This window comes from Elephas maximus, chromosome 5 (assembly GCF_024166365.1).
Source record: "Elephas maximus indicus isolate mEleMax1 chromosome 5, mEleMax1 primary haplotype, whole genome shotgun sequence".
Classification (NCBI taxonomy): Eukaryota; Metazoa; Chordata; class Mammalia; order Proboscidea; family Elephantidae; genus Elephas; species Elephas maximus.
In genome coordinates this window covers 120,629,226-120,654,854 of record NC_064823.1, presented here as the reverse complement: position 1 = coordinate 120,654,854, position 25,629 = coordinate 120,629,226, and the positions used below count along the sequence as shown (strand labels likewise).

General features: G+C 36.8%; 1 protein-coding gene across 9 annotated transcripts in view; it reads left to right on the top strand.

Moving 5' to 3' along the window:
* Positions 1-19,521, top strand: part of N4BP2 (NEDD4 binding protein 2) — a 106,273-nt gene extending 86,752 nt beyond the window's left edge. For all 9 annotated transcript variants that reach the window (XM_049886933.1, XM_049886931.1, XM_049886934.1 and 6 more), the window contains 2 exons: positions 14,275-14,398; positions 16,200-19,521. In XM_049886933.1, the coding sequence (XP_049742890.1) occupies positions 14,275-14,398; positions 16,200-16,245 (170 nt within the window). In that variant the 3' untranslated portion in view covers positions 16,246-19,521. The remainder of the gene's footprint in view (positions 1-14,274; positions 14,399-16,199) is intronic.
* Positions 19,522-25,629: the final 6,108 nt, after the last annotated feature.

Below are 25,629 nucleotides of genomic sequence, written 5' to 3'. Positions count from 1 at the left end.
TTTTTTCATTCTGTAGGTTGACTCTTTATTTTGCTTATAAAGTCCCTTGATGGATAAAGTTTTTAATTTTGATGAAGTACAGTTTATCTGTTCTGTCTTTTGTTGTTCATGCTTTTAGTGGTATATCTGAGAATCCATTGTCGAAAACTAGGTCCCAAAGCATTACGTCTGTGTTTTTTTCTAAGAGTTTTATGGTTTTAATCCTTTTATTTAGATCATTGATCCATTTTGAGTTAATTTTTGTATACGGTGTGAGGATTGAATCCAATTTCATTCTTTTCATGTTGTCGCAGATCATTTATTGAAGAGACCCTTGTTGAGAATCAATTGACCATGGATATATGGGCTTGTTTCTGGACTCTCAGTTGTATTCATTTGAGTTATATGTCTGTCATTATACCAGTACCACACTGTTTTGATTATTGTAGTTTTTATAGTACGTGTTTAGATTGGAAAGTGTGAGTCCTACTTTGTACTTCTTTTTCAAGATTACTTTAGCTGGGGCTCCTTGCAATTCCATATGAATCTTAGGTTTGGTTCTTATATTTCTGCAAAAAAAAGGTGGTTGGAATTTGATAAGGATTGTGTTGAATATATAGATCACTTCAACATCTTAACAGTCCTAAGTTTTTCAGTCCATGAACGTGGGATGGCTTTCCATTTTTTTAGGCCCTTTTTAATTTCTTTCAGCAGTATTTTATAGTTTGATATGAACAAGTTATTCACCTGTCTGGTTAAATTTATTCCTAGATATTTATTCTTTTAGATGTCATTGTAAATGGAATTGTTTTTTTAATTTCATTTTCAAATTGTTCATTACTGGTATATAGAAACCCAGCTGAAATTTGTGCATTGACCTGGTACCTTGCAGCTTCGCTGAATTCGGTTATTGGCTTTCTTAATGGATTCTTTGCGATTTTATATGTGTATATAGGATCATGTCATCTGCAAATAGAGATAGTTTTACTTCATTGGAAAGGAAGAATTTCTTTTTCTTTGCCTAATTGCTCTGGCTAGGACTTCCAGTCCTGAATAGCAGTGGTAAGAGTGGGCATTCTTGTCCCTGATTTTAAGGGGAAAGCTCTCAGTCTTTCTCCACTGAGTATGATGTCAGCTATGGGTTTTTCATAAATGCCCTTTACCATATTGAGAAATTTTTGTTCTATTCTTAGTTTGTAGAGTGTTTTTATCATGACAGGATGTTGAATTTTGTTGAATGCCTTTTCTGTATCGATGGCGATAATCATGTGGTTCTTTTCCTTCATTAGTGTATTATATTGATTAATTTTCTAGTGTCGAGCCACCCCTGCATTCCTGGAATAAATCTCACTTGGTATGGTGTATAATCCTTTTAATACGGTGTTGGATTTGGTTTGGTAATTCACAACCACAGTGAAATGTTCAAAACTGAGCTGGGTGAGACTAGAGGATTCCTTAACACTGTTGCACTGAGATACTATGTGAACTTTGAACAGAAACTACCCTCTGAGATAATCTTTTAACTAAATAACAGGTTGGCTCATAAAGAATATTACCAGTCAGTGCTGTACACCTTTAAAAAATCATCTGTCTACTTGTATTTTTTATATTACAGGTCAGTAGCAAAGACCATTGCCTGCCTCTTGTCTGAGCAGAGTATCATGTACTGCATGTACTGTTTAAATATCTTGTTAGTTTAACATGTCATTCTTTTTCCATCATCAGATAGTAGCATTTATTAGAAAAGTAGAATCTATTTTACTTACCTTGTACTCTAATACTAGAAGTCATCTCCTTTCACCACTATTAGAATATTTTTGATATGCACACCATGTTCATTATAGCATTATTCCCAATAGCAAAAAGATGGAAACAACCTAAGTGCCTGTCAACAGAATGGATACACAAACTATGGTACATACACACAATGGAATACTATGCAGTGTTAAAGAATAACGATGAATCTGCAAAACATCTCACAACATGGATGAACCTGGAGGACATTATGCTGAGTGAAACAAGTCAATCACATAAGGACAAATATCATATGTGACTGCTATTATAAACACTCAAGAAAAGTTTATACATAGAAAAATGCATCCTTTGATGGTCACTAGAGATGGGAGAGGGAGGGAGGAAAGATCACTAACTAGATAGTAGACACATTATTAACTTGGGTGAGGGGAAAGGCAATACACAGTAAGCGGGATGTCAACATAACATGACCAAGGCAAAGGAAGACACTGGGTGGAATGCAAGAATAAAAGGAAACAATGGTGAATACTATTACGTACACAATCCTGCAATAACAGTAATAACAAACAGTAATTTACGAGTGGATACATAGGTAGATATGTAAGCTGAACAGGTGTGGGATGGCATATGGGAGTATACCCATGAGCGTATATAGGTTTTGCAGGGGATATTTCTACATATATATTGTATGTACTACAAATATGTCATTGTGTGTATTAGAGCACACGGGGCAAAGTTATGAAAACTTCTTAGCCGTAACCATACACCTTGAGGGACTGAGTCACTGGTCTTGAGGGCTTAGTACATAGTCTCAGCAGACATCTAGGCCAATTGGCATGACAGAGTCCATAAAGACAATGTTCTGTATCCTATTTTGGTGAGTAATGTCTGGCGTCTTAAAAACTTGCAAGCGGTCACCTAGGATACAGCTATTGGTCTCTTCCCATCCGGAGCAAAGAAGAGTGAAGAAAATCAAAGACTCAAAGAGACAATTAGTCCATAAGACTAACGGACCATATGAACCACAGCCTGCACTAGCCTGAGACTAGAAGAACTAGATGGTACCCAGTTACCACTATCACTGCTAACCACCCTGATTGGGATCACAATAGAAGGCCCTGGGCAGCGTGGGAGAAAAATGTAGAACAAAATTCAAATTCATCAAAAAGACTAGACTTACTAATCTGATAGAGACTGGTGGAATTTTCCCAAGACTATGACTCTTAGACACCCTTCAAACCTGGAACAGAACACACTCCTGGAGATCATCTTTCAGCCAAACAATAGACAAGCCTATAAAGTGAACAGTAACATCCGTGAGGAACATGCTCCTTAGAGCAGTCAACCGTACGAGACCAAAAGGGCAGCACTGGCCCCAAAACAAAGTTCAGAAGGCAGGGAGGGGCAGGAAAGATGGGCGAATGAAAACGTGAAACCCAGGGAAGAAGACGGTAGGGAGTTGTCACATTGAGGGGATTGCAACTAATGTCACGAAACAAAATGTGTATAAATTGTGGAAGGGGAAACTAATTTGTTCTGTGAACTTTGACCCAAACCACATTGAAATGTTCAAAACTGAACTGGGTGAGACTAGAGGATTCCTTAACACGGTCGCACTGAGATACTACATGAACTTTGAACAGAAACTACCCTCTGAGGTAACCTTTTAACTGAATAACAGGTTGGCTCATAAAATAAAGAATATTACCAGTCAGTGCTGTACACCTTTAAAAAATCATCTGTATGAGACCAAATGGTCAACAGTTACTCTCAAGTAAAAATGAAAGGGTAAAAGGTCAGGGAAACTAGACTACTGGAAGTGAAACACCCAGAAAGGAATTAATGAGAAGGTTAACACATTTTGAAAATTGTAACCCATGTCTGAACAATTTGTGTAGTAATTGTTGAGTGGGAACATAATTTGCTGTGTAGACTTTTACAGAAAACACAATAAAATATTAAAAAAAATTTTTTTTTTTGGATTCCTACCCGACCTTCATTTTGTTGTCCAGGTGCTAGAGCCCTGTGGCTCAGCTGTCACTGTATGGCTTCCTCGCGCTGCCCTATCATTGATGTGTGTATTGTTTTGGTTAATTGATTTATGTATACATTTTGGAAAGTTTTATACAATATATAGGTTTATCAGTTCAACACATCATTTATAATTAAATACCTGACCCGAAACCAAACCGGTTGCTGTCGAGTCGATTCTGACTCATAGCAACCCTATAGGACAGAGTAGAACTGCCCCATAGAGTTTCCAAGGAGCACCTGGTGGATTTGAACTGCCGACCTCTTGGTTAGCAGCTGTAGCATTTAATTACTACCCCACCAGGGTTTCCTTATAATTAAATAGTTGATATTAAATATGATTGATATAAAAAGTTGAAAATTCATCTGTTTATCATGAACTATAGTAACCATGTTGAAAAGGTTACAGAGTGATATAATAGATAACTCAGGAACCCATGAATCAGAGTAAAAATTCATAGTACCCATATGACTAATACAGTGTGACACCATGTACTTTCACTTTTTTTTCCCATAAAAGGAGTATTATGGATTGAATATGGGTATATATACTTTAATAAAAGTATTAAAAAACGGTGGAAACAATGAAGACCTAACTGCAGGATGTTGATTTCCACCAGAAAGGGAGGGAGGATAGAAGATAGGGTTGTAGAGGGATAAAAGGGGAGAGGTAAACAAATATGAAGCATAAACCCCCCCAAAAAAACAAATATGAAGCATAGATGGTAAAAAATATGAAGCATAGATGGTAAAAATATGTAGATGGTAAAAATATGAAACATAGATGGTAAAAATATGAAGCGTATGGTAAAAATATGACGCATAGATGGTAAAAAGACGATGGTAAAAATGAAGTGTAGATGGTAAATATGAAGTATAGATGGTAAAAATATGAAGCATAGATGGTAAAAATATGAAGCGTATGTGGTAAAAATATGAAGCATACATGGTAAAAATACAAAGCATACATGGTAAAAATATGAAGCATAGATGGTAAAAATATGAAGCAAAGATAGTAAAAATATGAAACAGAGGGTAAAAATATGAAGCATAGATGGTAAAAATATGAAGCGTATGTGGTAAAAATATGAAGCATACATGGTAAAAATACAAAGCATACATGGTAAAAATATGAAGCATAGATGGTAAAAATATGAAGCAAAGATAGTAAAAATATGAAACATAGAGGGTAAAAATATGAAGCATAGATGGTAAAAATATGAAGTATAGATGGTAAAAATATGGAGCATAGATGGAAAAAATACAGTGCATAGATGGTGTGTTCCATAAGTCATTACTTTCTCTACTCTAGATACCAAGGATAAAGCAGTGAAAAAGACACACAACCACTGTATTTACGACCTTTCCTATCTTGTGGCGTACATGGCAGTAAACAGATAATTACACATGGAGAAAAAGTATAGATTGTCTTGTTGCATTTAGGTAAATTGCAAAATCCCTACATAATCTGTTCCTTCCCTCTCCAGTTTCATCTCTTTTTTTGTTCCTCCTTCTTTTCTGTACTTCCAGTTACACTGTCATTCTTGACCTGCGTACAAAGTTAGGCTCCTGTTAATAGCCTCTCATAGTACCCCTATATATTGCAGTCTTTATAAAAAAGTTTATTGTATAATTGATTATTAAATGCCTCTTTTTGGCCAGAAATTGAGGGTCAGGGACTGAATCTTTCTTAAACACTGTTGTATTAGCGCTTTCATTTGACACTCAAGAAAACTTTAGAATAAATGACCAATTGAATAAAAAGCAGATATTACTCTCATTTTTTTAGGTGAGAAAATCGATAATTTAAAAAGTTTAATAAAGTAAAAAATAACATGTTATATGGAGAAATCAGAACCATCATACATTGCTGATGGGAATGTAAAATGGTGCAACTATTTTGAAAAACTGTCATTTTCTCAAAACGTTAAATACTTACTATGCCATCTGGCAATTCTACCTCTAGGTACATTTTCTTTCTTTCCTGTCTTTTCAGTGACCTCTTTCTTCATGTATGATGTCCTTGATGGCCATTTCACAACTCGTCTGGTCAGTGGTTTCAGTGTGTCAGACCTTCTTGAGATGGTCTCTAAATTCAGGTGGGATATAATCAGGGTCCTATTCTGGCTCTCGTGGACTTACTCTGATTTTCTTCAGTTTCAGCTTGAGCTTGCGTATGAGCAATTGATAGCCTGTTCCACAGTCAGCCCCTGGCCTTGTTCTGACTGATGATACTGATCTTTTCTATCGTCTCTTTTCACAGATTGTAGTTAATTTGATTACTGTGTGTTCCATCTAGCGAGGTCCATATGTATAGTTGCCGTTTATGTTGGTGAAACAAGGTATTTGCAGTGAAGAAGTCATTGGTCTTGCAAAGTTCTATCATTCAATCTCCAGCATTGTTTTTATCACCAAGGCCATATTTTCCAATTACTGATCCTTCTTCTTTGTTTCCAACTTTCACATTCCAATCACCAGTGATTATCAATGCACCCTGATTGCATGTTCAATCAATTTCACACTGCAGCAGGTGATAAAAATGTTGTATTTCTTCATCTTTGGCCCTAGTGGTTGGTGCGTAAATTTGAATAATAGTCGTATTAACTGGTCTTCCTTGTGAGGGTATGGGTATTATGCTGCCACTGACAGTGTTGTACTTCAGGATAGATATTGAAATGTTCTTTTTGACGACGAATGCAACACCATTCCTCTTCAAATTGTCATTCCCAGCATAGTAGACTATATGATTATCTGATTCAAAATGGCCAGAACCAGTCTATTTCAGCTCACTAATGCCTAGGATATTGATGTTCATGTGTTCCAGTTCATTTTTGACAATTTCCAGTTTTCCTAGATTCTTAGTTCATACATTGCAGGTTCCGATTATTAATGGACGTTTGCAGCTGTTTCTTCTTATTTTGAGTAGTGCCACATCCGCAGATGAAGGTCCCGAAAGCTTGACTCCATCCATGTCATTAAGGTCTACTCTTCTTTGAGGAGGCAGCTCTTCCCCAGTCATCTTTTGAGTGCCGTCTAACCTGGGGGGCTCATCTTCCAGCACTATATCAGACAACGTTCCGCTGCTATTTATAAAGTTTTCACTGGCTAATGCTTTTGAGAAGTAGACTGCCAGGTCCTTCTTCCTCGTCTGTCTCAGTCTGGAAGCTCAGCTGAATCCTGTCCTCCATGGGTGACCCTGCTCATGTCTGAATACCGGTGGCATAGCTTCCAGCATCACAGCAACACACAAGCCCCCACAGTATGACAAACTGACAGACACGTGGGAGACAAATGTTCATAGCAGCATTATTTACAATAGGCAAAAAGTATAAACAACTCAGGTGTTCATCAGCTGATGAATGGATAAATGTGGTACATTAATACAGTGGGATATTATTTGGCCACAGAACAGAATAAAGTACTGATATTTGCTATGCTGTGGATGAACCTTGAAAACATTACCAAGTGAAAAAGCCACAAAAGGCCACATATTATATGATTCCATTTATATGAGATGTCCAGAATAACCAAGCTAATAGAGACTCTGAGAATTAAGGTGTGCGTGACGCAAACCATGGTATTTTCAATTGTCTTGTATGCATGCAAAAGCTAAACAGTGAATAAGGGAGACCAAAGAAGAATTGATGCCTTGGAATTGTGGTATTGGCGAAGAATACAGAATATACCATGAGTTGCCAGAAGAACAAACAAGTCTGTCTTGGAAGAAGTACAACCAGAATGCTCCTTAGAAGCAAGGATGGTGAGACCTTGTCTCACGTACTTTGGACATGTTATCAGAAGGGATCGGTCTTTGGAGAACATCATGCTTGGTAAAGTAGGATCAGCAAAAAAGAGGAAAACCCTCAATGAATTGGACTGACACAGTGACTGCAACAATGGGCTCAAACATAGCACTGGATGTGAGGATGGTGCAGGACCCAGCCGTGTTTTGTCTGTTGTACATAGGGTCACTGTGAGTCAGAACCAACTTGACAGCACCTAACAATAACAACAACAGAGACAGAAAGTGGATTAGTGGTTGTCAGGGGCTGGGGAAGGAGGACTGGGGATTGAGTGCCAACAAGTATAAGGTTTCTTTTGGGGGAAGTTTTCTAGAATTAGGTAATAGTGATGGTTGTGAATGTACTAAAAACTAATTGTACACTCTTGAATGGCTAAATTACGTGAATTTTATCCAAAAAAACAATTACCAAAAAAAGCTCAATAACCATGAGTCGGAATCAACTCTACAGCAGCGGGTTTGTTTGTTTTTTTAACTTACAGAAGGTGATCATTTTTTGAACCTAGAGGCCATCTCTGCGTTCTGTCACCTGTGGTAGCTTGTAGTACCATGAGCCACCACCAGATGGCAGTATTGTTGAATAGAAATGTGGCCAGTGAAAATCTGTGGCTCTATCCTGTATTAATTTTAGTTAGGATATGATGTAAAGATTAAAAAAAAAAAAAAAAGATATATGGGCCTTATGTGCTTTCTGATTGAAATATGCAGCATGACTTATGAAGTATTTTTGCTCCCACATCAAATTAGAAGCAGATGAAGCCTTTAGATCTGACCACTACTTTACAGGAACATACCAGGGACAGAGGAACGTGTTAAAAGACGCCATGGGGGCACAATCAGCAAAATCCAGTCTGTGAAATACTATGGGATAAATAATAAAAAAATTTCTTTAACAAATGCATTGTAAAGGAAAACAAGAGGAGTAAGAACGTTTATAATTAAGAACTTTATCAACCAAATGCAATGTGTGGACTTATTTGGGCCCTGATTCAAACAAACTAGTGTAAAAACTTTTTTTTTTAATAGACAATTGGGAGAAATTTTTAGTCATTTTTAGAAGGTGACAATACTAAGGAGCTATCCCCATGCATCTGTCAGTTTGTTGTGTTGTGGTGGCTTATGTGTTGCTGTGATGCTGGAAGCTATGCCACCAGTATTTCAAATACCAGCAGGGGACAGGTTTCAGCTAAGCTTCCAGACTAAGATACACTAGGAAGAAGGACCTGGTGGTGTATTTCTGAAAAAAATTAGCCAGCAAAAACTTTATGAATAGCACTGGAACATTGTCTGATGTGGTGCTGGAAGATAAGCCCTTCAGATTGGAAGACACTGAAAAGACGACTGGGAAAGAGCTGCATCTTCAAAGTAGAGTCGACCATAATGATGTGGATGGAGTCAAGCTTTTGGGACCTCCGTTAGCTGATGTGGCACCGTTCAAAATGAGAAAGAAACAGCTGTAAACATCCATTAATAATAAAAAATAGGACTGTGGAATGTACGAAGTCTGAATCTAGGAAAATTGGAAATTGTAAAAAATGAAATGGAAACGCATAAACGTAAATATCCCAGGCATTAGTGAGCTGAAATGGGCTGGTGTTGGTCATTTTGAATCAGAGAATCATGTGGTCTACTATACCGGGAATGACAAATTGAATAGGAATAGCGTTGCATTCATCTTCGAAAAGGACATTTCAAGATCTATCCTGAAGCACAGTGCTGTCAGTGATAGGATAATATCCATAAGACTACAAGGACTACCAGTTAATAAAACTATTACTCAAATTTATGCAGCAACCACTAATGGCAAAGACGAAGAAATTGAAGATTTTTACCAACTTCTGCAGTCTGAAATTGATCAAAGATGCAAACAAGATGCATTGATAATTACTAGTGACTGGAATGTGAAAGTTGGAAACAGAGAAGAAGCAGTAATAGTTGGAAAATACGGTCTTGGTGATAGAAATGATACTGGAGATTGCATGATAGAATTTTGCAAGACCAACAACTTATTCGTTGGAAAAAACTTTGTTCAACAACTTAAAGGATGACTATATACGTGGACCTCACCAGATGGAATACACAGGAATCAAATCAACTACATCTGTGAAAAAAACAATGGAGAAGCTCAGTAATCATCAGTAAGGGCAAGGCCGGGAACCAACTGCAGAACAGATCATCAGTTGCCCACCTCCAAGTTCAGATTGAAGCTGAAGAAAATTAAAACAAGCCCACAAGAGCCCAAGTGCAACCAGGAGTATACCCCACCTGAATTTAGAGACCATCTCAAGAGTAGATTTGACATACTGAACACTAATGACCGAAGACCAGACGAGTTGTGGAATGACATCTAGGGCATCATACATGCAGAAAACAAGAGGTCATTAAAAAGACAGGAAAGAAAGAGAAGACCGAAATGGGAAGTCAGAAGTCAGATTAGTGGAAACAGAACAAGCATAATGGAGAAAATAATGAGAATGCTGACACATTGTGAAAAGTGTAACCAGTGTCCCTGAATAATAGTTATAGAAATTGTTAAATGAGAACCTAATTTGCTATATTAGTTTTCTACAAAATCACGAAGTATTTTTAAAAAATGAGTTAGTTTTTTTTTTTTTTGAGGTGATAAGCAGCAAGGAACAGTGTGTAATTTGGAGAATTAAACATATACGTTAATTCATCCAAGAAACATGTTTTGAACACCTGTTGTTAGGTGGTCGTTAGGTACCTTTGAGTTGAATTCAACTCACAGCAACCTCGTGTACAACAGAACAAAACACTGCTGGATCCTGTGCCATCCTCACAATGGTTGCTATGTTTGAGCCCATTTTTGCAGCCACTATGTCAGTCCATCCTGTCGAGGATCTTCCTCTTTTTTGCTGACCCACTACTTTACCAAGCATGATGTCCTTCTCTAGGGACTAGTCCCTCCTGATAACATGTTCAAAGTATGTGAGAGGCAGTCTCACCATCCTTCTAAGGAACATTCTGGGTGTACTTCTTTCAAGATAGATTCGTTTATTCTTCTGGTAGTCCCTGGTATATTCATTATTCTTCCTCGACACTGTAATTCAAAGGCATCAACTCTTCTCTGGTTTTCCTTCTTCCTTGTCCAGCTTTCACATGCATACAAGGTGATTGGAAACACCATGGCTTGGGTCAGGCATACCGTGGTCTTTAAAGTGACATCCTTGTTATTTAACATTTTAAAGAGGTCTTTTACAGCAGATTTGCCCAATGCAGTGTGTCTTTTGATTTCTTGACTACTGCTTCCATGGGTGTTGATTGCGGATCCAAGTAAAATGAAGTCCTTTTCAACTTCAGTCTTTACTCAGTTTATCGTGATGTTGCTTTTTGGTCCAGTTGTGAAGATTTTTGTTTTCTTTATGTTGAGGTGCAAATCCATATTGAAGGCTGTGGTCTTTGATCTTTATCAACAAGTGCTTCAGGTCCTCTTCATTTTCAGCAAGCAAGGTTGCATCATTTGCATATTGCAGGTTGTTACTGAGTTTTCCTCTAATCCTGATACCATGTTCTTCATATAGTCCAGGTTCTTGGATTATGTGCTCAGCACACAGATTGAATAAGTATGGTAAAAGGATACAACCCAGACGCACACCCTTCCTGACTTTAAGCCACATAATATTAGTATCCGGTTGTTATGTTCAAATGACTCTGTCTTGGTCTATGTAAAGGTTCCTCATGAGCAGAATTAAGTGCTCTGAATTCTCATTCTTTGCAATGTTATCCATAATTTGTTATGATTCACACAGTCAAATGCTGTTGCGTAGTCAATAAAACACCGGCATATATCTTTCTGCTATTCTCTACATTCAGCCAAGATCCATCTGACATCAGCAATGATATCTCTCATTCCATGACCTTGAATTTCTGATAGTTCCCTTGTTGATATACTGCTGTAACTGCCTTTGAATGATTTTCAAGAAAATTTTCCTTGTATGTGATATTAATGGTATTGTTTGATAATTTCTGCCTTCTGTTGAATCGCCTTTCTTTGGAATGGGTACAAATATGGACCTCTTCCAGTCGATTGGCTAGGTAGCTGTCTTCCAAATTTCTTGACATAGACAAGTGAGCACTTTCAGCACTACATCCATTTGTTGCAACATCTCAATAGGTATTCCATCAGTTCCTGGAGTCTTGTTTTTCTCCAGTGCTTTCAGTGTATCTTGGACTTCTTTCTTCAGTACCATTGGTTCTTGATAATATGCTACCTCCTAAAATGGTTGAGCATCAACCAGTTCTTTTTGGTACGGTGACTTTCTGTATTCCTTCCATCTTTTGATGTTCTGTGTGTTGTTTAGTATTTTCCCCATTGAATCCTTCAATATTGAGCACCTACTTTATTTAAAGCATATGAATCAACTTGAGAACATTTTCAGAGCAACAAATGAACTATTGAAAGGTGAAATGATAGAAATGAGTGAACTAACTGGTAAGGACAATAGTGAAGAAATGATGAAAGTCAAGTATAGTTAGTTATGAGATTTTTCTTAAGTAAATTTTCTTTGTAATGTAACACACATAAAGAACAATTCACATGTTATAAGTGTGTAATGTGAAAACTTTTTACCAAGTGAACACTGTAGCCTGGACTCAGAGAGAGTTGAATTTTGAACAATATATTTCCTGAAGTAATGGATATGGATTAACGTAGAAATGGAGAAAATCTTAAAGAAGGATAAGGAATTAGAAATGCGAGAAGAGCATGCCCTTTTAAAATGAAAAGCTGAATATTGCCTTGGACATTTAAGATTGGAAAAACCATCTGTCTGTATTCCAGTTGGAGTTTTAGAGCAACTTTATGGGCAAATTATGGAATGTTTATATTATGTGTTATGTGTTTTATGCTAAAGATCAGATTTGGGCTGTCTGTGAACAAGGATTGATGATTAAATTCATGAAATCAATTCTTGATTATTAATAGCCTTTGGTATTCTTTGACAGTTATTGATTTTCAGGATTCAGATATTTGATTTTTACAAGTTCATACTTAAAAGCAGCAACCATAGCCTTTCAGTTTTTCAGTGGGCTTAGGCTTGTTTGATATTTTAAAAATCATCCTTTCTGGAAGAGTTGAAGTTAAGAAAAATTGATTATATTTAATAGTAGGACTGTAGTCACTGCTGCTGTTAGTGGGTTTGCTAATAGCTGTTCCTGAGGGGAGATTCTATAAAGTGGTTGGCTATAGTTACCCCAGAACACTTCATTGTGCTCAGGGAGACCTGTACATAGATCAAGAAGCAGTGGTTCAGACAGAACAAGCAGATGCTGTGTGGTTTAAAGTCAGGAAAGGTGTGCATCAGGGTTGTGTCCTTTCACCATACCTATTCAATCTGCATCCTGAGCAAATAATCCAAGAAGCTGGACTATATGAAGAAAAACTGGGCATCAGGATTGGAGGAAGACTCATTAACAACCTGCATTATGCAGATGACACAACCTTGCTTGCTGAAAGTGAAGAGGACTTGAAGCACTGATGAAGATCAAAGACCACAGCCTTTAGTATGGATTACACCCCAACATAAAGAAAACAAAAAACCTCACAACTGGACCATTAAGAAACATCATGGTAAACGGGGAAAGGATTGAAGTTGTCAGGGATTCCATTTTATTTGGACCCATAATCAACAGCCATGGAAACAGCAGTCAAGAAATCAAAAGACACATATCATTGGGCAAATCTGCAACAAAAGTCCTCCTTAGAGCATTGAAAAGCAAAGATGTCACCTTGAAGACTAAGGTGCACCTGACCTAAGCCATGGTGTTTTCAGTCACCTCCTATGCATGTGAATGCTAGACAATGAATAAAGAAAAGTGAAGAATTGATGCCTTTGAATTGTGATGTTAGTAAGGAATATTGAATATACCATGGACTGTCATAAGAATGAACAAACCTGTCTTGGAAGAAGCACAGCTAGAATGCTCCTTAGAAACAAGGATGGCGAGACTGCGTCTCACATACTTTGGACATGTTATCAGGAGGGATCAGTCCTTGGAGAAGAACGTCATGCTTGGTAAAGTAGAGGGTCAGCAAAAAAGAGGAAGACCCTCAATGAGATGGATTGATGCAATGGCTGCAACAATGGACTTAAGCACAACGATTGTGACCATGGCATAGGACCGGGCAGTGTTTGGTTCTGTTGTACATAGGGTCACTGTGAGTCGGAACCGACTTGGTGGCACCTAACAACAATGATATTTTTACGCCATTTTATTGACGGGGAAATACAGCGAAGCCAAGAAACTTCTGCGTGGTCCCACGATCATTTACTGGCAGAGCTTTGATCAGACCAAAGCTCAATGCCTTCACAGTATTAATTCCTAGGGTTGTTGTGAAGATTTTTAGTTAATATAAATCTGTTAAAGGAGTGCCTGACTTCGTGTGTATCATAGTTGGTAGGTATCGTTAATATTATTATTGTCGTTATCCTTTTTTCAGAGAGAAATCTCCCTCCCCACAGGGGAGGAAGTTCTGCTAAGATTTTTAGATGGGTTTTTTGCTAACGAGGCTTTCATACTTACTGTGTAGATAAAACATACATTTTGCAATATTAATTTTGGGACTTTTTAAGGTAGTAAATCTCTTAAGTCCTTATGAAAGCAAACTTATGTGTGTTTGAGTTAAAGGTTTTTTTTTTCTATTGAGAGCAATAGATAAATTAACTTTAACTTTCCTGTTGTAACAGAATTTAGGCAGAATGGTGGTAAGCCCTATCTCTCTGTGATTACGGGGAGAGGAAACCACAGCCAGGGAGGCGTTGCTCGCATCAAACCAGCCGTCATTAAATACCTCACAAGCCATAGCTTCAGGTGAGTGTAAATTTTTGTTACAGTTAGTGGCAATGGCTCATATGCATTTAGGTAAACACTAATGGTTTGCTTAGAACAATTTGCTGAAATAGTTATCCAAATGTGATGGTTATCTGATTGCAGCCACAAATTCATGCTTAAATTATGGTATAACTTTCCCTGCTAGATTTGTGTTGTCTGGTGAACCAGAAATAAAGAAAGCCATGTTTGACGTTGAAGTCATCATTTGATAAAACTATCCTATCATAAATTTAAATTTTTGAAAGAAATATATTTGTGTTTCTTTGATAGTATATTATCCATTGAGTGTTCTGCTTATTAAAGGTAATGAGAATAAACCTATCATAGTTTAATATTTGCTGTTAAAGTGTTCTTTTGAAAGAAAATATATATTTGTGGATTTTGGATGGAATTGAGAGGGTTATGCTGAAATATGGGTATGAGTATTAACTTTGGCTGAAATATTCCAGTTAATTTGAATTTATACAGTTTTCACAAGTTAAATGCCATTAACACTCTTACTTAGTTGACAGACATGAAATGTCCTTTTTCATTAAGTGGTCATTATTCAGTAGCAGAAAATGACAAGAAAAGTCCAAGGAGAAAGATGTGTTGATGGATAGGATCTCTGAGGATGTATGTATAGCATTGTCTTCCCCACCCCTAATTTCAGTTTACATAACGTATTTTGTTTATGCCGCGTTGTAAAATGTTGTCTGACCATATTATAGGAAATGGTAGCATTAATTCTGAGTATGAAAACAGTGATATTTCAGAGTTATTTTGGCAAAAGAGGTAGTTACCATGTTGGTGTTAATGATCAATTTTAGAAACGAGTATTTAAGTTTCACACCAGGAATTAGAGGCATTGCATGGCCAGATGAATCAGACTTACCTGCTACATCAGAGATTTCTTCTTGGTACTGACCTAATACCCAGAAATATTGTAATGCAGATATCACCTTTGTACAGTATGTTCTTCTTTGTAAAGGTCAAATTCAGGCTTGGGAGGTTTTGAAAAATCTTAAAGTTCACTAGCTGCTAAGTTAGGAGTAACTTCCAGCCTTAGGATTGTATTTGTTTTGATAATAGATTAAAAGAAACATAAGCAGAGCTCTGGTGGTGCAGTGATTAAGCATCCGGCTGTTAACCAAGAGGTTGGCAGTTCAAATCTACCAGCCTCCTTGGAAACACTGTGGGCAGTTCTACTGTGTCCTGTGGGGTCACTATGAGTCAGAATTGACTTGACAGCAGTGGGTTTTGTTTTTTTAAGCAGAGATATTAGTCCTGGATATGATTAATGAGAATATTTTGATAATAAATATTAGGCATAAAAACCCCAAACCAAACCCACTGCCATTGAGTTAATTCTGACTCATAGCAACCCCATAGGCTTTCCAAGGCTGTAAATCTCTACAGAAGCAGACTGCCATATCTTTCTCCTGTGGAGTGGCTAGTGGTTTTGAAGCACATGCCTTCTGGTTAGCAGTCAGTCAATTGCTTTAGCCGCTGCATCACTAGGGCTCCTTATATTAAGCATAAAATCCAAACCTGTTTCCATGGAGTTGATTCCAAATCATAGCAACCCTATAGGACAGACTAGAACTGCCCCATAGGGTTTCCAAGGAGCAGCTGGTGGATTCGAATTGCCAACATTTTGGTTAGCAGCCGAGCTTTTAACCACTGTGCCGTCAAGGCTCCATATTAAGCATAGGCAGTTGGAATTGTTTATAGAGGTATACCTTCCTTAGACAGTTGAAATTTTTTTTCTTTAAAATAACTCTGTTTTCATTTTTTGCAGGTTCTCCGAAATTAAACCAGGGTGCTTGAAAGTCATGCTAAAGTAAAATAAGCATCCTTGATTTGGGAGTGTGAAGGTTTGTAGGTTACAATTAGTTTTATTTGTGGTGATTCAGTCAATTCTACTGTAAACAAATGTGGTCTTAGAAAATGTCCAGTTGTAAAACAGAAAAAAAAATTGTTTTTCGAAATTCAAGAGTTTAATTTTTTTACTGAATCAAATGCCAAATGTGTTGCCTGTTAAAAATATTAACAAGAATTTTTATTGATTAGAAAATGTCTGTGAAAATTATCAGCTAAAGTTTTAAAGTTTTGTGTCCTCTGATTCTTTCAGAGAGAAAATACTACTTTTCTATTACTTGTTTGACATTTAGTAAAGTCCCAGAGGTTTCTATGAAAGACATTTAAAGTACTTTTGAGACAGGATTCATGCCCTTCAAAGGCTTGTAATTAAAAAAAAAAAAAGGTTGTAGTAGTAAAGAAAGGAGGTCTAACAAAAATACTTTCTTAGTTCCAAACAAAACACATCTAAGATCACTTCATTTTGCTATATCCTATAGTGAGGAACACATGCCATTGCACTTTCTTCTGCTTTTATATGATCTTGATATCTTACCTTTCGTCCCTTTCCTCTGTACATTTTCTGGGAGGAAAGTTGTGTCTGAGACTGTGTTCCAGTATTATGCCTTCCATGGGCAGAAAGGTTTTCAGAAAAGGACAAATGCCTAGGTATCCACCCAATGCTGCAGCCTGTACGTGGCATGTAAGATGGTACTAAATAGCTTTAGTTTAGATTTGAGGCATGTGATTTCTACATTGCAGTAAGTAAAAATCCTATGAACCTGAAGCAAAATAGAAAACCTTTTTTGTATAATCGTAAAAGGAATCATAATTTTTTTAAAGCTTTTTATTTTTATAAAGAGCCAACTTTCTGAAAGGAAGTGTTCATTGACTCATTTTATTTGGTGAGCTAATAATTCCTATTAGTATGTAAATTATACTTTCCTTTATGTAAGTTCAATGTGTTAAATTTTAAACATAATGTTGCAGTATAAGACAGTGGTTTAAATAAATTTGCCTTCAGAGATGGAGAATATTTTCAACGTAAGTAATTTCAGCAAACAGTTACTTGTTTTTTTAAGCTTAAAAAGATCATTTGGATCAAGAATTATAGAATTGAGCTGTTACTGAAAGAACCCTGAAATACAGAATGTTTTCCCAAAAGAACATTTTAATGAAAATAAAACTTAAAAACACGTTTTTATATATCATGAATGCATGCTTTTAAAAAGAAGAGCCTTATCGGTGAACTTCATTTTTTCAACAATCAGAATATATGTTTATTATTTAGAAATGGTTAGAGACTGGTATCAAAGTACTATTTACATTCTTATGTTTGTAGTAATTTGTTTTAAAAAACCTGAAAAAATGCCAGCAAATTAGTATACAGTTTTTGTAATGTCTAAAAGAGTTGTGTACATTAAAAATAAAGCAGTTCTTTCCAACAACATAATATAAAACTGCAATTGTTAGTTAATGAAAACAAACATTCTGCTGTATAAATTCATGTGATTTAAGAGACGAGAATAACAATACTAAAACCTGATTGTTGGAGTGTTGGCAGCTGCATACTCATTGTCTGGGTTTTTGTATTTCTTCATCCAGTGTTTTCAAGAAAAATTACTTTTGAGCATTTCAGTTAGACTTATTTCAGTATTATTATGGTCATGCTGAATGAGGGGAAGTAAAACAGAAGTAGAGGTGAGATATTCTGCGGGTAGAAACCAAATGAAAGAAGCCATGTATCAACTTTAATTTTATGCCTTATTTTGGGAGCTCTAGTAACATTTCTTCTTAATCATTATTAATAACTATGTAGGCAAATTTGAATATCATTTGGGGGTTTTTATACCTAAATTTCCTCCTACTTGTCTGATTGAAGCAACATATGAAGGAGAATTCTATAACCTTTCTTTCGCCCATTTCTGAACCCTATATGCCAAAGGTAATAGTTGGGGAGTTACCAAAGTTTTCATGTCCTGGTGTATCTGTAGCAATACATGCCTCATTAGAAGGGTTGTTTGTAACTTACTATCTTAAAATATATTTAAAGTGTAGCACTTTTGTAGTTGGGAACATTTTCATAATAGTTATATCCTTCCAATAGTCTCTTACTGGTATTTACCAGGAAAAAAGAAGAACTAATGTGGAACCCTGGGGTGCGGTGGATGAGGGTGAAGTGGGCTTCACAGTAGTTTCAATCCTTCCATATCCTTACCCCAAGATGAGAAATGGAAGCATGTTCCCGTACAAATACAGTGGCTGTTCATATGCTTCTGTATTATTTTTCAAGTTGAATTTTTCTTCAATTTATTAGTATTTCCTATTTGTAATTCTCTGGCCTTTAAATAGAAGACATTTTACAGCAGAGATTGTGACTCACTTTGCAATGTCTTATATAACAGATTCCGGGAGGGGGAACCAAACAATTCTTCTGGATATTTTCCTGTCCTTTATTTTGGTGTCTTTCTTTTTGAATTCAAGTGTTTTATATGCTTAGAAAAAGGACAGGTATAATAGCAGAATGGGTTATTTCTGAGCTAGAAATTGGAAATTTTTAAACTCAGGAAATTGTTCTGACAATGTTGTAACTGCTCTCAATTTAAGAAAATGACAATGTATATATGTATAAAAAAAGGCACAAAAATAACGTGCTGTTTCAAGTGCTTTCTCTGAGTGTTTTTTCTATTGTGCAATGAGGTGAAGTTTGATAATTTTTCTGGGTAATGATTAAATATTGTTTATTTTTATTTACACGATAAAGAAAACAGATATAAATGTGTGGCAAAAAAAAGTCATTTAAAAGGTGTAAGTTTATATAGAATGTTAATGGTGCTTATTTTTTAATGTAATTCAAGATTACAGTATTAATGCCTCTTTACAGAGTTTAATAGAGAAACAAAAACACATCTTTATCCTACAGAGCCTTTTATAACTTTACATTTTCTGATGACAAATTTTATTATTTTCCTTGAAAATGAACATTTGATATTTACGGTTCAAATGATAAACCTGTTTTAATATAATGATTAAAACTGACCGTGGGATTTCTCATTAAAATACAGTATTGCAGCTATCAGTTGGAGAATATATTATAAAGATTTTCAGACACTGTATCAGAAACAATGTTTTTATTTTACTATAAAGAAAATGTAATTTTGCTGTTAACTCTGTACTTTTGTATTGAAAATTTTTTATAATTTTCCTTTTTAAAATTTCTTATTAACGATTTGCAAATTACATACTTGGTTTAATAAAATGTTTTAGCCACAATCCAGTGTGAGGAATTCCTTCATTCAATGTGGTAGGTTTAGTGGTTTAAATATTGAAGTATATTTTATGTGTAACTTTGTTCATGGGAAAAGGGTCATAGAAACTTTATTTCTGAATACACAACTTAACTTCTAGTTTAAATTATTTTGCTGTAGCAAACAGAGGTCTAACTTTTGAACTAGGTAGAAGGATTAGCCGTGGTTTTTCTCTTCACAACTTTGTACCTTTTTGACTGACATAAAAAATGAAAAACTGTGCCTATTAGGGGCTCAAGTAGTATTTTAATTAACATTAAGGATCTTTGAACTTTATTCAACTCCAAAGCAGAGTAATTCATTCATTTACCAAGAAGTTAAAAATATTTATTCAACAAATAGTCATCGAACAATTATTACTGTGGATACAATGAGTGAGACAGACAGGGCTTCTTTTCACAGGTTATCTTATTATTCTTGTAAACCGTTATATGTGTAGTGATTTATAGCTCATAGAACACTTCCATATAAGTTATACTTTTTCATAAGAATTTTATCATATAGGTACTACTATCCCAGATTATTGAATGAGGACACATAGGGTTAGAGAAGTTGATGAGTTTGCCAATTAGTAGCATAGATTAAGACTTGAACCTAGGTTCTCTGATTCCCAGGATAGAGAAACTACATCTGTCATAAGAATGAAAATAGTTACTTATAAAGAGGTAAATGCCCTGTTAATCCTTCCTGAGAGAGATTTGGCTTCATAACATGTGTCTATGAAAATCTGCCATTTATAAATCTGTCCTCCTCCTCTATCTGAAGGTAGCTGGTATTTTTGGAACACCCAAAAAATCAATGGCAAAGATAAAAGTTTCTCTCTTAATATAAGATTTCAGAGATAAGAGTCCAGGATTGATGTGATTGCTTTTTCCTATGAAGTTTTAGGGCATATAGGATCCTTTCATCCCATCACTCTGCCACGCCCAGGTATATAGGATCCTTTTATCCCATCACTCTGCCATGCCCAGGTATATAGGGTTCTTTCATCCCATCACTCTGCCATGCCCAAGTATATAGGATCCTTTCATCCCATCATTCTGCCATGCCCAGGTATAGAGGATCCTTTCATCCCATCACTCTGCCATGCCCAAGTATATAGGATCCTTTCATCCCATCACTCTGCCATGCCCAGGTATATAGGATTCTTTCATTCCATCACTCTGCCATGCCCAGGTGTATAGGATCATTTCATCCCATCACTCTGCCATGCCCAGGTATATAGGATTCTTTCATCCCATCACTCTGGCATGCCCGGGTATATAGGATTCTTTCATCCCATCACTCTGCCATGCCCAGGTATATAGGACCCTTTCATCCCATCACTCTGCCATGCCCAGGTATATAGGATCCTTTCATCCCATCACTCTGCCATGCCCAGGTATATAGGGTTCTTTCATCCCATCACTCTGCCATGCCCAGGTATGTAGGATCCTTTGATCCCATCACTCTGCCACGCCCAGGGTGTGACCCTCATTTTCTTGGACCAGGATGGATGGCTAGCGCTCTAGCTGTCCCATCTGCATTTTATTGGAAGAAGAGAAAAGAAGGGAACAAAGCTCAGGTGACAGTGGTCTTTTAAAGAGGTTTTGGAAGCTGCTCTAGGCCTCTTCTGCTTATATTCTACTGGCCAGAACTTACTCATATGGTCACATCTAACTGCAAGGGAGGCTGGAAAATTTTGTCTTTATTTTGGACTGCTGTATGATCAGCTAAAACTTGGGCGTTGTCTTGGAGGAAAGACAACAGATACTTGGGAAATGAATAGTTTCTGGCACATTTTTAATCATTGTATATAAATAATGTGAAAATTAGTAGTTTTACCTTTATCGTGGTGAAATTATATACAACAAAACATACAACAGTTCTACATGTACAATTCAGTGGCATTGATTACATTCTTCAAGTTGTGCAACCATTCTTAAACTATTTTTTTTTCTGAATTATCCCATTACCAAGAACATACATTCAGTGCACCCTCAGCAAAAACATCCTCTTTCCCTCTCTATTTCACCCCTAGTAACCACTAATAACTTTTAGTGTCTGTGTATTTGCTTATTTCATGTGAGATCATAGAGTATTGGTTTGTTATGGACTTAGTTAGCATAATGTTTTCTAGGTTCATCCGTTTTGTGGAATATATTAGGACTTCATTCTCTTTATAACTGAATAATATTTGATTGTATGTATATACCACATTTTGTTTATCCATTCATCAGTTGATGGACAGTTCGATTGTTTCTACCTTTTGACTATTGTGAAAAGTGCTGCAATGAACATTAGTGTACATGTGTCTGTTCTTGTCACTGCTTTCAGGTCTTTTGGGTATATGCTTAAGAGTGGAATGGCTGGATCAGATGGTAGTTTTATGTTAAACTTTTTGAGGAACTGCCAAACTTTTTCATAGTGTCTATATCTGTTTACATTCCCACCAGCAATGTTTATTTACAACCTTGCCAACACCTAGTATTTTCCTTTTTTTTAATCATTGCCATTCTAATGAGGACGAGATGGTATCTCATTGTGATTTTGACTTGCATCTCTTCAATGGCTAATGAAAGGAGTCCTGGTCGCGCAGTGGTTAAGTGCTCAGCTGCTAACCAGAAGATTGGTGGTTTGAACCCACCAGCTGCTCTGTGGGAGAAAGATGTGGCTATCTGCTTCCATAAAGATTTACAGCCTTGGAAACCCTATGGGCAGTTCTGCTATGTCCCGTAGGGTCACTATGAATTGGAATCATAGTGGCAGCAGGTTTACTGACTAATGGCTTTGAACATCTTTTCATGTGTTTGTTGGCAATTTTAATATCCTCTTTGGTGAAATGTCTGTTCAAGTCCTTTGCCCATTTTTTGATTGGGTTGTTTGTCTTTTTGTTAAGTTGTGAGGGTATTCTATAAATTTTGGATATTAGACCCTTATATGGTTCCCCCAAATTTTCTCCCAGTCTCTAGGCTGTCTTTTTACTGTTTTGATAAAGTTCTTTGATGCACCAAAGTATTTAATGTTTATGTTATTGTTAGGTGCCATCATGTCAGTATCAACTCATAGTGACCCTATAGGACAGAGCAGAACTGCTCCATAGGGTTTGCGAGGAGCTGTTGGTGGATCTGAACTTCCAGCCTTTTGGTTAGCAGCTGAGCTCTTAAATACTATGCCACAAGGGCTCCTGATGTTTATGAGGCTCCCTTTATCTACTTTGTCTTTTGGTGCTTGTGCTTTCGCTGTCATACCTGATAGCCCATCACAAAAACCTAGGTCCCGCAGCTACACTCTCCTAAGTATTTTATGGTTTTGGTTTTCACATTTAGGTCCTTGATCCATTTTTTTTTTTTTTTTTTTTTTGGTATAGTGTGAGTGTTAGATCCTGATTCATTCTTCTGCTTGTGGAAATCCAGTTTTCCCAGCATTATTTATTGAAGAGACTCTTCCTTCCTTGTTGGGTGAACTTAGCACTGTTCTCAAAAGTCAGTTGACCATAGGTGTATGGATTTATTTCTAGACTCAATTCTATTCCATTGGTCTATATATCTGTCATGCCAGTACCAGGCTGTTTTAACTACTGTGGCTTTCTAGTAAGTTTTGAAGTCAGGAAGTGTGAGTCTTTTTCTTTATTCTTCTTCAAGATCGCACTAGCTATTTGGGATCCTGTGCCCTTCCATATAAATTTGAGAATTGGCTTTTGCATTTCTGTCAAGAAGGCTGTTGGAATTTTGATGGGGATTGCGTTGAATTTATAGATTGCTTTTTTTTTTTTTTGAGTAGTATTCAAATTTTCCCTGCATTAAGCCTTCCAATCCATGAACACATGGCATGTCCTTCCTTGTATTTAGATCTTTGATTTCTTTGGGCAATGTTGTATAGTATACAGGTCTTTCACCTTCCTAGTTAAATTTATTCCTAGGTACTTTTTTCTTTTGGATGCTATTGTAAATGGCAATACTAATGTTCCCTTCGTTTCCTTTTCTTCTTGCTCATTGCTGATGTATAGAAACCTGGCTGAGTTTTGTGTGTTGACCTTTGTAGCCTGCCACTTTACAGAATTCTCATTAGTTCTAATAGTGTTCCTATGGATTCTTTGGGGTTTTCTGTGTATAGAATCATGTTATCTACGAAAAAAGATAGTTTTACTTCCTCCTTCTTGATTTGGATACTTTTTTTTTTCTTTCCCCTAGCCTAATTTCTGTGGCTAGGACCTCCAGAATGATGTTGGACAACAGTGGAGAGAATGGGCATCCTTATCTTGTTCCTGATCTTAATTGGAAAGCTCTCAGTCTTTCTCCATTGAGTATGATGTTAGCTGTGGTTTTTTCATTGTTGTTAGATATCTTCGAGTTGGGTCCAATCCTGTGTACAGCAGAATGAATCACTGCCTGGTCCTGTGCCATCCTCACAATCGTTGCTATGTTTGAGCCCATTGTTGAAGCCACTATGTCAATCCATCTCATTGAGGGTCGCTTTTTCACTGACTCTGTAGCGAAGGTCTGGGCTAGGCGCACCTTAGTCTTTCAAGTGACATCTTTGCTTTCCAACACTTTAAAGAGGTGTTTTGCAGCAGATTTGTCCAGTGCAATGCGCCATTTGATTTCTTCACTGCTGCTTCCGTGGGTCACCCAAGTAAGAAGAAATCCTTAACTTCAGTATTTTCTCTGTTCATCATGATGTTGCTTATTGGTCCCGTTGTGAGGATTTTTGCTTTCTTTGATGTTGAGGTGTAATCCATACTGAAGGGCTGTAGTCTGATTTTCATGGGTAAGTGCTTCAAGTCCTCTTCACTTTCAGCAAGCAAGGTTGTGTCATCTTCATATTGCAGGTTGTTAATGAGTCTTCCTCCAATCCTGATACCACGTTCTTCATATAGTCCAGCTTCTTGAGATACTTGTTCAGCATACAGATTGAATAAGTATGGTGAAAGGGTATAACCCTGACAAACACGCGGTGTCCTCTTGTTCTGTTTGAATGACTGCCTCTTGGTGTATGTATAGGTTCTGCATGAGCACAGTTAAAGTGTTCTAGAATTCCCATTCTTTGCAATGTTATCCATAATTTCTTATGATCTACGCAGTTGAATGCCTTTGTATAGTCAATAAACCAGGTAAGCATCTTTCTGGTATTCTCTGCTTTCAGCCAAGAGCCATCTGACATCAGCAATGATATCCCCCGTTCCACATCCTCTTCTGAATCCAGGTTGAATTTGCCAGCTCCCTGTTGATGTACTGCTTCAACCGCGTTTGAATGATCTTCAGCAAAATGTTACTTGTGTGTGATATTAATGATACTGTTCAATAATTTCTGCATTCTGTTGGATCACCTTTCTTTGGAATAGGCACAAACATGGATCTCTTCCAGGCGGTTGGCCAGGTAGCTGTCTTCCAAATTTCTTGACACAGACAAGTGAGCACCTCCAGTGCTGCATCCGTTTGTTGAAACATCTCAGTTGGTATTCCATCATTCCTGTAGCCTTGTTTTTCGCCAGTGCCTTCAGTGCAGCTTGGACTTCTTCTTTCAGTCCCCTTGGTTCTTGGTCATATGCTACCTCCTGAAATGGTTGAACATCGACCAATTCTTTTTTGGTACAGTGACTCTGTGTATACCTTCCATCTTCTTTTGGTGCTTTCTGCATCGTTCAAAAACTTCTAGTAGATTCCAGCAATTCTTGGCATTCCTAGGCTTGTAGATACTTCTGTCTTGGTCATTTGTCTTCCTCTTCCCTGGTGTATGCATGCCTCTGCTATTTTTTAACTCAGAAATGATTAGGTGTAGGAACTAACCTATGCCAACATGACCTCAACTAATTGATTATATTACATTAGATTGTGTTATGAAAGGTGATTATATTAGGTTACATCCACAAGTAAAGGGATTTTTTCATAGATGCCCTTTTGTATATTGAGGAATTTCTCTTCTATTTTGTTGAGTGTTTTAATGATGAAAGTGTATTGAATTTTATCAAATGCCTTTTCCGTATCAAGTGAGATGATTATGTGGTTCTTTTCCTTTGTTCTACTAAAGTGCTGTATTACATTGATTGGTTTTCTAATATTGAACTGCCCTTGCTTTCCTGGG